This window comes from Ylistrum balloti, unplaced genomic scaffold, assembly GCF_031769215.1.
Source record: "Ylistrum balloti isolate Yb309-2 unplaced genomic scaffold, AGI_CSIRO_Ybal_v1 Utg371000, whole genome shotgun sequence".
Classification (NCBI taxonomy): Eukaryota; Metazoa; Mollusca; class Bivalvia; order Pectinida; family Pectinidae; genus Ylistrum; species Ylistrum balloti.
Window position 1 is genome coordinate 1,213,698 of NW_026782558.1, and position 14,088 is coordinate 1,227,785.

General features: G+C 36.8%; 1 protein-coding gene across 1 annotated transcript in view; it reads right to left on the reverse strand.

The window, feature by feature from the left end:
* LOC132559944 (metabotropic glutamate receptor-like) overlaps nucleotides 1-14,088 on the reverse strand; it is a 45,385-nt gene continuing 31,297 nt past the window's right edge. Inside the window, exons 3-4 of the mRNA XM_060224580.1 lie at nucleotides 5,887-6,076; nucleotides 1-259 (exon numbers count right to left, since the gene is read on the reverse strand). Of these exons, the coding sequence (XP_060080563.1) occupies nucleotides 147-259; nucleotides 5,887-6,076 (303 nt within the window). The 3' untranslated portion in view covers nucleotides 1-146. The remainder of the gene's footprint in view (nucleotides 260-5,886; nucleotides 6,077-14,088) is intronic.

Sequence of the window (14,088 nt, forward strand, 5' to 3'; positions counted from 1 at the left end):
ATGTGCATTGGCTCTTTGAAAAAATCAAGTAACAGCGACAACATGTGTATCACTAAGGCAAAACCATTCGGGATTACTTCGATTCAAACAACACAACTGGGAAAACTTGAAAGGTCTTTGTGGAATCGTAGCCATCACCAGTTTGTTTAAAGAGACGATGCTGGTACATCTTTTTCCTTGTCGTCCTTCTCCGCCGTCGTCGTTACGCCAAATTTCTGGTCGTAATTCACACTTAGTTTTATTCTCTCCGAGAACGCGTCTGAAGAAGAAAACAAATCAAGGAATTACAGTCAACAACCAAGAGGATACCATGGCCAAGATGATTTTTGTACACAGTTGGTATTGTGTTATCGTATCTATGTGTTAGTAAAGGGTAGGGTATCGGTGTGTTAGTATGGTGTATCGTATCCATGTGTCACTTTTGTGTATTGTATCCACGTGTCACTATTGTGTATTGTATCAACGTGTCACTATTGTGTATTGTATCCGTGTGTTACTATTGTGTATTGTATCTATGTGTCACTATTGTGTATTGTATCCGTGTGTCACTATTGTGTATTGTATCCATGTGTCACTATTGTGTATTGTATCGATGTGTCACTATTGTGTATTGTATCCATGTGTCACTATTGTGCATTGTATCCATGTGTCACTACTGTGTATTGTATCGATGTGTCACTATTGTGTATTGTATCCATGTGTCACTATTGTGTATTGTATCCATGTGTCACTATTGTGTATTGTATCCATGTGTCACTATTGTGTATTGTATCCATGTGTCACTATTGTGTATTATATCCATGTGTCACTATTGTGTATTGTATCCATGTGTCACTATTGTGTATTATATCCATGTGTCACTATTGTGTATTGTATCCACGTGTCACTATTATGTATTATATCCATGTGTAACTATTATGTATTGTATCCATGTGCCACTATTGTGTATTGTATCCACGTGTCACTATTATGTATTATATCCATGTGTCACTATTGTGTATTGTATCCATTTGTCACTATTGTGTATTATATCCATGTGTCACTATTGTGCATTGTATCCATGTGTCACTATTGTGTATTGTATCCATGTGTCACTATTGTGTATTGTATCCATGTGTCACTATTTTGTATTGTATCCACGTGTCATTATTGTGTATTGTATACATGTGTCACTATTGTTCATTGTATCCATGTGTCACTATTGTGTATTGTATCCACGTGTCACTATTATGTATTATATCCATGTGCCACTATTGTTCATTGTATCCACGTGTCACTATTGTGTATTGTATACATGTGTCACTATTGTGTATTGTATCCATGTGTCACTATTGTGTATTGTATCCACGTGTCACTATTATGTATTATATCCATGTGTCACTATTGTTCATTGTATCCACGTGTCACTATTGTGTATTGTATACATGTGTCACTATTGTGTATGGTATCCATGTGTTACTATTGTGTATTGTATCCATGTGTCACTACTGTGTATGGTATCCATGTGTCACTATTGTGTAATGTATCCGTGTGTCACTACTGTTTATTATATCTATGTTCAGTAATGTGTATTATGGCCATGTGTCACAACTTGCTGATTTCAAATAATTATGTGAACACATAATAAATGCTCCATATCATTCAACAAGATCAGGTTTCTAACGAAACGATATGGTGAAGAACACAGAAAAATAATCATCCAAAATAGGAATACCGTACATATAAAGAAAAAAAACCCAGATAAACTCATTTAAACAGATAAATCTCATAAATTTCGCAACTTTTGCTTACAATTCATTTTGAAACTTGCTACAACATATTTCTTTTAGTCAAGACACGCACCGACCTTCATGCCACCTCATATTACGTTACTTAAGATTTCCAGTAATCCATCACGTCTGGTGCAAATATATACGAACTTTAGCCTAACGCCTACAATAAATAAAATCTCTTTTATCGTACTTGAAAACTAATTATAACGTAATTTCAGAAATGTGCAGTCCCGGATATATCTATTGAATGGAGATAAGTTTTCAACGAGAGGCGCAAAATTTGCATATCTTTAAAAACAAAAACGTGATTGGTAAAGACAATGCACTGGAGACCGTTGCGTGTAAACCAAATTGAAATAGGTATATATAATAGATGAGATCGATTTTAACTAAAATTCACAACGACAAAATCTGAGTAGTTGTAAAACGGAAACTAAAACAAAAAGGAAAGCAAAAGAAAATACCGAGGACTACCTAAAGCTAAAGGTTGACAACCGAAGTCACCGATAGGACAGCGTACTGGGAGAGACAGTAGAAGTGAATGAAGGAACGACAAACAGAAAGGAAAGACCACAACAGGAAGTGAGGGAACAGTAAACAGAAAGGAAAGATAACAACATGAAGTGAGGTAACAGTAAACAGAAAGGAAAGACAACACCAGGAAGTGAGGGAACAGTAAACAGAAAGGAAAGATAACAACATGAAGTGAGGTAACAGTAAACAGAAAGGAAAGATAACAACATGAAGTGAAGTAACAGTAAACAGAAAGGAAGGATAACAACAGGGAATGAGGGAAAAGTAAACAGAAAGGAAAGACAACAACAGGAAGTGAGGTAACAGTAAACAGAAAGGAAGGATAACAACAGGGAATGAGGGAAAAGTAAACAGAAAGGAAAGATAACAACATGAAGTGAGGTAACAGTAAACAGAAAGGAAAGACAACACCAGGAAGTGAGGGAACAGTAAACAGAAAGGAAAGACAACAACAGGAAGTGAGGTAACAGTAAACAGAAAGGAAGGATAACAACAGGGAATGAGGGAAAAGTAAACAGAAAGGAAAGACAACAACAGGAAGTGAGGTAACAGTAAACAGAAAGGAAAGACAACACCAGGAAGTGAGGGAACAGTAAACAGAAAGGAAAGACAACAACAGGAAGTGAGGTAACAGTAAACAGAAAGGAAGACAACAACATGAAGTGAGGTAACAGTAAACAGAAAGGAAAGACAACAACAGGAAGTGAGGGAACAGTAAACAGAAAGGAAGACAACAACAGGAAGTGAGGTAACAGTAAACAGAAAGGAAAGACAACAACAGGAAGTGAGGTAACAGTAAACAGAAAGGAAAGACAACAACAGGAAGTGAGGGAACAGTAAACAGAAAGGAAGACAACAACAGGAAGTGAGGTAACAGTAAACAGAAAGGAAAGACAACAACAGGAAGTGAGGGAACAGTAAACAGAAAGGAAGACAACAACATGAAGTGAGGTAACAGTAAACAGAAAGGAAAGACAACAACAGGAAGTGAGGGAACAGTAAACAGAAAGGAAAGACAACAACAGGAAGTGAGGTAACAGTAAACAGAAAGGAAAGACAACAACAGGAAGTGAGGTAACAGTAAACAGAAAGGAAAGACAACACCAGGAAGTGAGGGAACAGTAAACAGAAAGGAAAGACAACAACAGGAAGTGAGGTAACAGTAAACAGAAAGGAAAGATAACAACAGGGAATGAGGGAACAGTAAACAGAAAGGAAAGACAACACCAGGAAGTGAGGGAACAGTAAACAGAAAGGAAGACAACAACAGGAAGTGAGGGAACAGTAAACAGAAAGGAAAGACAACAACAGGAAGTGAGGGAACAGTAAACAGAAAGGAAAGACAACAACAGGAAGTGAGGGAACAGTAAACAGAAAGGAAAGACAACAACAGGAAGTGAGGGAACAGTAAACAGAAAGGAAAGACAACAACAGGAAGTGAGGGAACAGTAAACAGAAAGGAAAGACAACAACAGGAAGTGAGGGAACAGCAAACAGAAAGGAAAGACAACAACAGGAAGTGAGGGAACAGTAAACAGAAAGGAAGACAACAACAGGAAGTGAAGTAACAGTAAACAGAAAGGAAAGACAAAAACAGGAAGTGAGGTAACAGTAAACAGAAAGAAAAACCAAATGAATTGAGGAGACGTAAAACAGGAGCAGGGGATACATAAAAATGAGAGAAAATTGAATAAAAGTAGTCAACAAAACAAGGGGAAAACGGGAATTAGGAGTCACCAAGACAAGAAAGTTTGACTCAGGAGTCAAAAAAGACAAGAACAAAAGCAGGATTCAGGAGTCACCGAGACAAAAAGAAAACTGACTGAACTAAAGGTATCTGTTAGTAAGTTCATCACCAATGAAAACGAATGATGGGTTGACATGATATTGTAGAAAAGGTATATTATATTAACTGAGGCCATTTATGTTTTCGACATTAGAAATAAGTCTGCAGATGATCTCACAAAAGTCAAGTACCATTTCAGTGTAACAACAGAGAATTTAATTTGTCAACTAATGTGCATTTTGTCATGATCTAGAGATGCCCTTATATTAAGATGTTTCAATCCTGTGTATTTGTAATTGATAATTCTCCTATTTGGTAAATTTGATAAGTGGTGCTCGTTTAGTCAGAGGTGCTAACAGTCCTTGTTGTAATCTGGTTGTAAAACGTGAGCAGGATGTGGGTTTAACCTTTGGGAGACAAGATGGCGAAAGCACTATGACAAGAACGAACAATAATTAGATTTTGTTTAGCATTTAGCGTTTGAAATACGAAATCAATATTGGTGGGTGTAATGGTTCAGTGTAGCTTTTAAATTTGTATTTAACATTGACTAGCAATAGAAAGATATTTTTATGTTTTAAAAATGTTTGTTTCAATTATTGGTGTGAATTGTGGAATTAACGAACGCCCCTATAGAGTACCTCTATATCGAAACGGTCATCTGCGCGTGACAATGACCAGTACCTATAATTGTAATCTGTATTCACGTACAGAATAACAAGGTCATTTCTGTAATTTATTAATTATCCGAAAGCTATTCTGTGTAACATTGGATATACACTGTAGAAATTATCACTGTTTTCGTGGTTATGAACAAAACACGAAAAATAGCACATAGCGAATAAGACTTCATCAAGACAAGGACGTTAATGTGATATATTTGAATTTTAGAAACCATAGAACCATTATACAACAGACAACTTTTTAACACTTTTTAATACAAACATAGAATCAGAGACGAAAAATGAATTACACCTCATCACGAAATAACGTCTCGCTTTGTCACTGATGAATTTACCCATTGACAAACGATGTTATAAATCATACAGAAATGCGAACACACTAAACCCACGGGTAGTATGCAATTTGTGTTAGACGTGGTAATAAGTATGATTTACTGAGAAATGAACATTTAAACGTCTTCATAACTTTTTTTTTCTCCGGATCCAAGTGATACAGACTCAAATATCACACACATCCTAAACATTTTGCAGTCGATATGAAACTATCATTGATCTTTGAATAGGTCTTATATCAAAAATAGTTTTACTTTGTGACACACCTTACTGACGAAACTATCATTATATTCACTATACATTAAGTTCCCTGTAACAATATATAAGCAAAAGAACATGAGGTACTCTTATCATTTTTAAACTAGTTTTTGAATATATACATTATCATTATTTGATCTCCAGCTATGAATTTCCCTTCGATTGTAAACAACACTCAAAACCCAAAATAGTGGAATAGTTCCGGTATGCTATGTAAGCTAGACTTTCCGCTTTTTAGAAGATTTTCAAAGAGTTATTTCCCCTACAACGTTTTTAGACATAGCGAGACATGCTACACAACATTTAGTATCAACTGATGATTTCAAAATTTTAATGGTTGAATAGACTTAATGCTTTGATTCGTCATTTGTTCAAATCATTATCGAATCGACAACGATGAAAATTATAAATTATAAATTTTAAATCGATGTCGTTACAACTCTCACCACGACGAACTAAAGCTTTGTCTTTCTGAAAACGATATCACTATAAGCGATTATATATATTGAGGATGTGTTACCATGGTTATTGGTGAGAATGGAACTCGTAGTTGTCTGAGGCTTTTTATTATAGCTAGCAGAGTTCATAGTGAGGCGACGAACATTCTTTTCCGGTTGGAAGACAATGATGTACATTTTGGGTGTGAACAGACACAGGAGGGCCACAGTAGCGCTAAGACTGATGGAGATACACAACGTGGTGATCTGAACCTGAAATAAATAAAAAAAAAACAATAAAGAGCAAGCTGATCATTATATAATGTTCTTAATAGTGCGGACTAACAAAAAACTAGTGTGTTGGAATGTGGATTCTGACAAAGACTATAGTCCCTATCATATTCTATGCTCTACAATAGAACTAATCGATTCCTTCCCTGGTTCTCATTTAGAGAACGTTACATTACTTGAATTTACCTAGATTAACATGACAAATATTATCACTGATGAAGAAAACATGACGCTTCTGGAGAAACTGGTCTTACATTCATTGTACATTTCTAACGTTGAACTATTTCCTTTTGCTCATTTGCAGTTGATTTCATTGGTTTTTTAATTTGAATATAGAATCTTTCTACTTGTATTCTCAGATTATTTTCATAACTGTTTGGATGTTTATGATATCACAATGACAAAACATATTATACATCCAGCCATCACTGAAACGACCAATTATAACCCAGTTCTCAATACCGAAGTTGAATACACGTTTTCTTCTCTCCACGTACATTGATATCAATGTTTGAGTTTTAATGAACATTATAGGTATGCCGATATTCTAATTGTTTTGTTTACATCAATCGGATTTCTGTAACATGGTACAGTAAGGACCGAGTTGAGCGGTATACGATTACATCATCCTAAAAGGTTTCTATTTTCTTGGGAAATTGTTTGCGTTCTTTACGAGAAAAGAATTAAAATCGAGAAAAAAAGTACATTGGAATTCATAATTGTAATATCATTTGGCTTTTGTAAAATCAAGAAAATCTGTCCTGTCAAAAAATTAGATTTACATCAGAACACTGCCGACATTTACAGAAGAAAACTGCCGACATTTAGAGTAGAATACTGCCGACATTTACAGCAAAGCACTGCCGACATTTATAGTAGAACACTGCTGACATTTACAGTAGACCACTGCCGATATATACAGTAGAACACTGTTGACATATACAGCAGACCACTGCCGACATTTACAGTAGAATACTGCCGACATTTACAGCAGAACACTGCCGACATATACAGCAGAGCACTGCCGACATTTATAGTAGAACACTGCCGACATTTACAGTAGAATACTGCCGACATTTACAGCAAAGCACTGCCGACATTTATAGTAGAACACTGCCGACATTTATAGTAGAATACTGCCGACATTTACAAAGCACTGCCGACATTTACAGCAAAGCACTGCCGACATTTATAGTAGAACACTGCCGACATATACAGTAGAATACTGCCGACATATACAGCAGACCACTGCCGACATTTATAGTAGAATACTGCCGACATTTACAGTAGCATACTGCCGACATTTACAGTAGAATACTGCCGACATTTACAGTAGAACACTGCCGACATTTACATCATAATACTACCGACATTTACTGCCGACATTAATAGTAGACACTGCCGACATTTATAGTAGAATACTGCCGACATTTACAGCAAAGTACTGCCGACATTTATAGTAGAACACTGCCGACATTTATAGTAGAATACTGCCGACATTTACAGCAGACCACTGCCGATATATACAGTAGAACACTGCCGACATATACAGCAGACCACTGCCGACATATACAGTAGAACACTGCCGACATATACAGCAGACCATTGCCGACATTTACATCAGAACACTGCCGACATTTACATCAGAACACTGCCGACATTTACATCAGAACACTGCCGACATATACAGCAGAGCACTGCCGACATCTAAAGTAGAATACTGCCGACATTTACAGTAGAATACTGCCGATATATACAGTAGAACACTGCCGACATACACAGCAGACCACTGCCGATATATACAGTAGAACACTGCCGACATTTACAGCAGAACACTGCCGACATTTATAGTAGAACACTGCCGACATTTACAGTAGAACACTTCGGACATCTATAGTATAACACTGCGGACATTTATAGTAGAACACTGCAGACACTTAAATCAGAATACTGCCGACATTTACAGTAGAATACTGCCGACATTTACAGCAGAACACTGCCGACATTTACAGTAGAACACTGCCGACATTTACAGTAGAACACTGCCGACATTTACAGTAGAACACTGCCGACATTTACAGTAGAACACTGCCGACATTTACAGTAGAATACTGCCGACATTTACAGTAGAATACTGCCGATATATACAGTAGAACACTGCCGACATATACAGCAGATCACTGCCGACATTTACAGTAGAATACTGCCGATATATACAGTAGAACACTGCCGACATATACAGCAGATCACTGCCGACATTTACAGTAGAATACTAGACATTTACTGCCGACATTTACACAGAACACTGCCGACATTTACATCAGAACACTGCCGATATTTACATCAGAACACTGCCGACATATACATCAGAACCCTGCCGACATATACATCAGAACACTGCCGACATATACATCAGAACACTGCCGACATAAACAGCAGACCACTGCCGACATTTACAGTAGAATACTGCCGATATATACAGTAGAACACTGCCGACATATACAGCAGATCACTGCCGACATTTACAGTAGAATACTGCCGATATATACAGTAGAATACTGCCGACATTTACAGTAGAATACTGCCGACATTTACAGTAGCATACTGCCGACATTTACAGTAGCATACTGCCGACATTTACAGTAGAATACTGCCGACATTTACAGTAGAATACTGCCGACATTTACAGCAGACCACTGCCGACATTTATAGTAGGATACTGCCGACATATACAGCAGACCACTGCCGACATTTATAGTGGAACACTGCCGACATTTACATCACTGCCGACATTTACAGTAGAACACTGCCAACATTTATAGTAGAACACTGTTGACATTTACATCAGAACACTGCCGATATATACAGTAGAACACTGCCGACATTTACAGTAAAATACTGCCGATATTTACAGTAGAACACTGCCGACATTTACAGTAGAACACTGCCGACATTTACAGTAGAATACTGCCGACATTAAGAGCAGACCACTGCCGACATTTACAGTAGAACACTGCCAACATTTATAGTAGAATACTGCCGACATTTACAGTAGCATACTGCCGACATTTACAGTAGAACAATGCGGACATTTATAGTAGAACACTGCTAACATTTATAGTAAAATACTGCCGACATTTACAGTAGAGCACTGCCGAAATTTACAGTAGAACACTGCTGACATATACAGCAGACCACTGCCGACATTTACAGTAGGACACTGCCGTTATTTACATCAGAACACTGCCGACATATGCATCAGAACATGGCCGACATTTACAGTAGAACACTGCCGATATTTAGAGTAGAACACTGCCGACATTTATAGTAGAATACTGCCGACATTTATAGTAGAATACTGCCGACATTTAGAACACTATGTAGTAGAACACTGCCGACATTTACACACTAGACATTTACAGTACTGCCGATATATACAGTAGAACACTGCCGACATCTGCATCAAAACACTGTCGACATTTACATTAGGACACTATGAACATTTACAGTAGAACACTGCCGACATTTACAGTAGAACAGAACATTTACAGTAGAACACTGCCGACATCTGCATCAAAACACTGTCGACATTTACATTAGGACACTATGAACATTTACAGTAGAACACTGCCGACATTTACAGTAGAACATACTGAACATTTACAGTAGAACACTGCCGACATCTGCATCAAAACACTGTCGACATTTACATTAGGACACTATGAACATTTACAGTAGAACACTATGAACATTTACAGTAGAACACTATGAACATTTACAGTAGAACACTGCCGACATTTACATAGAACACTACAGTAGAACACTGCCGACATTTACAGTAGTAGAACATTTACAGTAGAACTATGAACATTTACAGTAGAACATTTACAGTAGAACACTATGAACATTTACAGTAGAACACTGCACGACATTTACAGTAGAACACTAGTGAACATTTACAGTAGAACACTATGAACATTTACAGTAGAACTACTGAACATTTACAGTAGAACACTGCCGACATCTGCATCAAAACACTGTCGACATTTACATTAGGACACTTCGAACATTTACAGTAGGACACTATGAACATTTACAGTGACTGCCGACATTTACAGTAGAACACTATGAACATTGTCGACATTTACAGTAGAACACTATGAACATTTACAGTAGAACATTGTCGACATTTACAGTAGAACACTATGAACATTTACAGTAGAACATTGTCGACATTTACAGTAGAACACTATGAACATTTACAGTAGAACACTATGAACATTTACAGTAGAATACTGCCGACATTAAGAGCAGACCACTGCCGACATTTACAGTAGAACACTATGAACATTTACAGTAGAACACTATGAACATTTACAGTAGAACACTATGAACAATTACAGTAAAACACTGTCGACATTTACATTAGGACACTTCGAACATTTACAGTAGGACACTATGAACATTTACAGTAGAACACTATGAACATTTACAGTAGAACACTATGAACATTTACAGTAGAACACTATGAACATTTACAGTAGAACACTATGAACATTTACAGTAGAACACTGTCGACATTTACAGTAGAACACTATGAACATTTACAGTAGAACACTATGAACATTTACAGTAGGACACTATGAACATTTACAGTAGAACACTATGAACATTTACAGTAGAACACTATGAACATTTACAGTAGAACACTATGAACATTTACAGTAGGACACTATGAACATTTACAGTAGAACACTATGAACATTCACAATAATTATATATCTTTGTCCTCACTGGTGTGATGTAGAGCGCTTTGTCACCCCGCTTTCTTAATACAGTTATAGAAGCGACACTTTGGGGGTGTTGTGATAGAATACAGTTATAAAGACACTTTGGGGGTGTTGTGATAAATACAGTTATCACCAATAGAAGCGACACTTTGGGGGTGTTGTGATAGAATACAGTTATAGAAGCGACACTTTGGGGGTGTTGTGATAGAATACAGTTATAGATTAGACGCTTTGGGGGTGTTGTGATAGAATACAGTTATAGAAGCGACACTTTGGGGGTGTTGTGATAGAATACAGTTATAGAAGCGACACTTTGGGGGTGTTGTGATAGAATACAGTTATAGAAGCGACACTTTGGGGGTGTTGTGATAGAATACAGTTATAGAAGCGACACTTTGGGGGTGTTGTGATAGAATACAGTTATAGAAGCGACACTTTGGGGGTGTTGTGATAGAATACAGTTATAGAAGCGACACTTTGGGGGTGTTGTGATAGAATACAGTTATAGATTAGACACTTTGGGGGTGTTGTGATAGAATACAGTTATAGAAGCGACACTTTGGGGGTGTTGTGATAGAATACAGTTATAGAAGCGACACTTTGGGGGTGTTGTGATAGAATACAGTTATAGATTAGACACTTTGGGGGTGTTGTGATAGAATACAGTTATAGAAGCGACACTTTGGGGGTGTTGTGATAGAATACAGTTATAGATTAGACACTTTGGGGGTGTTGTGATAGAATACAGTTATAGAAGCGACACTTTGGGGGTGTTGTGATAGAATACAGTTATAGATTAGACACTTTGGGGGTGTTGTGATAGAATACAGTTATAGAAGCGACACTTTGGGGGTGTTGTGATAGAATACAGTTATAGAAGCGACACTTTGGGGGTGTTGTGATAGAATACAGTTATAGAAGCGACACTTTGGGGGTGTTGTGATAGAATACAGTTATAGATTAGACACTTTGGGGGTGTTGTGATAGAATACAGTTATAGAAGCGACACTTTGGGGGTGTTGTGATAGAATACAGTTATAGATTAGACGCTTTGGGGGTGTTGTGATAGAATACAGTTATAGAAGCGACACTTTGGGGGTGTTGTGATAGAATACAGTTATAGAAGCGACACTTTGGGGGTGTTGTGATAGAATACAGTTATAGAAGAGACACTTTTGGGTGTTGTGATAGAATACAGTTATAGAGGCGAGACTTTGGGGGTGTTGTGATAGAATACAGTTATAGAAGAGACACTTTGGGGGTGTTATGATAGAATACAGTTATAGAGGCGAGACTTTGGGGGTGTTTTGATAGAATACAGTTATAGAAGCGACACTTTGGGGGTGTTGTGATAGAATACAGTTATAGATTAGACGCTTTGGGGGTGTTGTGATAGAATACAGTTATAGAAGAGACACTTTGGGGGTGTTGTGATGATAGAATACAGTTATAGAGGCGAGACTTTGGGGGTGTTGTGATAGAATACAGTTATAGAAGAGACACTTTGGGGGTGTTGTGATAGAATACAGTTATAGAAGCGACACAACTTTGGGGGTTTGTAATTATAAAAACATACGGTACATTTGGAATTACAAAAACATACGGTACATTTGGAAGTACAAAAACATACGGTAATTTTTTTATTCCAAAAACATACGGTACAAGTTATGAATAAATCATAGGATACATTTGTGATTACAAAAACATACGGCACATTTGTAATTACAAAAATCATACGGTATAACTATAATTACAAAAACATACGGTACATTTGTAATTACAAAAACATACGGTAGAATTGTGAATAAAAAAAACAACCTCCATATTTTCTACATCAACCTTAAGTTTGAAGAAGAATTTACGAGAAACACCGTAGCAGGGAATGTGTCAAAGAGAGAAAAAGAGAGATGTTTTATTTTTCAGTGAAAACTGACAAGACAACATCTATATATAAGGCTGAGAATTGATATAATTTTGTTAACTTTTCAATAGGAAGCGGATCAAAGCTCATGTGGTTGTTGCTGGTAACTAAAGTATGACTAGTTCATAGAAACAGTGAAATAACTTTTTCTATTGGAAGAATTGAATTGATGTTTATTTAAAACAATTATCTGAAACAAAAGAAGTTTTCCGTCAACTTCTAAATTGTTAGATAACTAAATTACGCTTGTTATAAAATCCCCGTATCATTTGAGAGATGCTAAATTGCTGTGATTAAGAACGGTACTGTACATTTCCGACGGTTAGCCATTCTAGACAAGAAACCTAAGACTTGCACGAGCTCCTGGTGATGTAATATGAGCAGAGATTGGGACTTAAAGGAGGAAGTGACGGTAGTAATTAGGACTATTCAGATCAGACAAGACCTTATTGCGAGGAAATTAGGGATCGATTGAAACCGTAATTGCACATTTCTATATGTATATGGTGTATAGTGAAAGGATCCCGACATCAGCTCCAGGAAAGACATAACACGTCTTGTCGTTAAACAAAGATGCCCAAGGGCTCTCTTATTACTCGCACGATCTTCCTTATTAACTATTTATAGATCTTTTTATCGTACATTGTCATTGCGATAATATTATATTTAATATACTGAGGTAAATGTGTACGTTTTATTAATCCGCAATATATCCTAGGACTGCAGGCATCGATATCTGTATCACGCATCTATTAACTAAACATAAAATGCATTGATGCTTCAGAAATATTTCAACACGTATTTGCTACCGCAATTATCAATCTTTTTGGAGTATAGTACTTACATATTATATATGTCAATTTTATAAGATTAAAAATTGTAATGCAAGACTGTTTCGTGTACTTTTTTCATCTATATAAGATAATTATGTCATAAACAGCTAGAAATCGTGGTCATAAATTATTCTCTCAAGAAGCTTTCGTATAATCTAGAAAAGCGAGAAGGGTAATTATACTAATTAATAACACTTCTCCATGCCAATATAGTATCATATACAATAATTAATTAAACTGGACTGTACAGCTGACATTTTAGTGATGCTAGAACGCCATGTTACCCAGATAGTCGCTCACACACTTAATGACCCATAGGAGGCGACTAATGTGAAGCATCCTACAGAAGTGGGGACAGATTTATGTTCTTTACTTTCGAACTTGAAAGCAGTTTTGGTTTGACATTTCTCTTTAGCACCTATCCACCATTTTGTTTCCTTGCGTCTCACT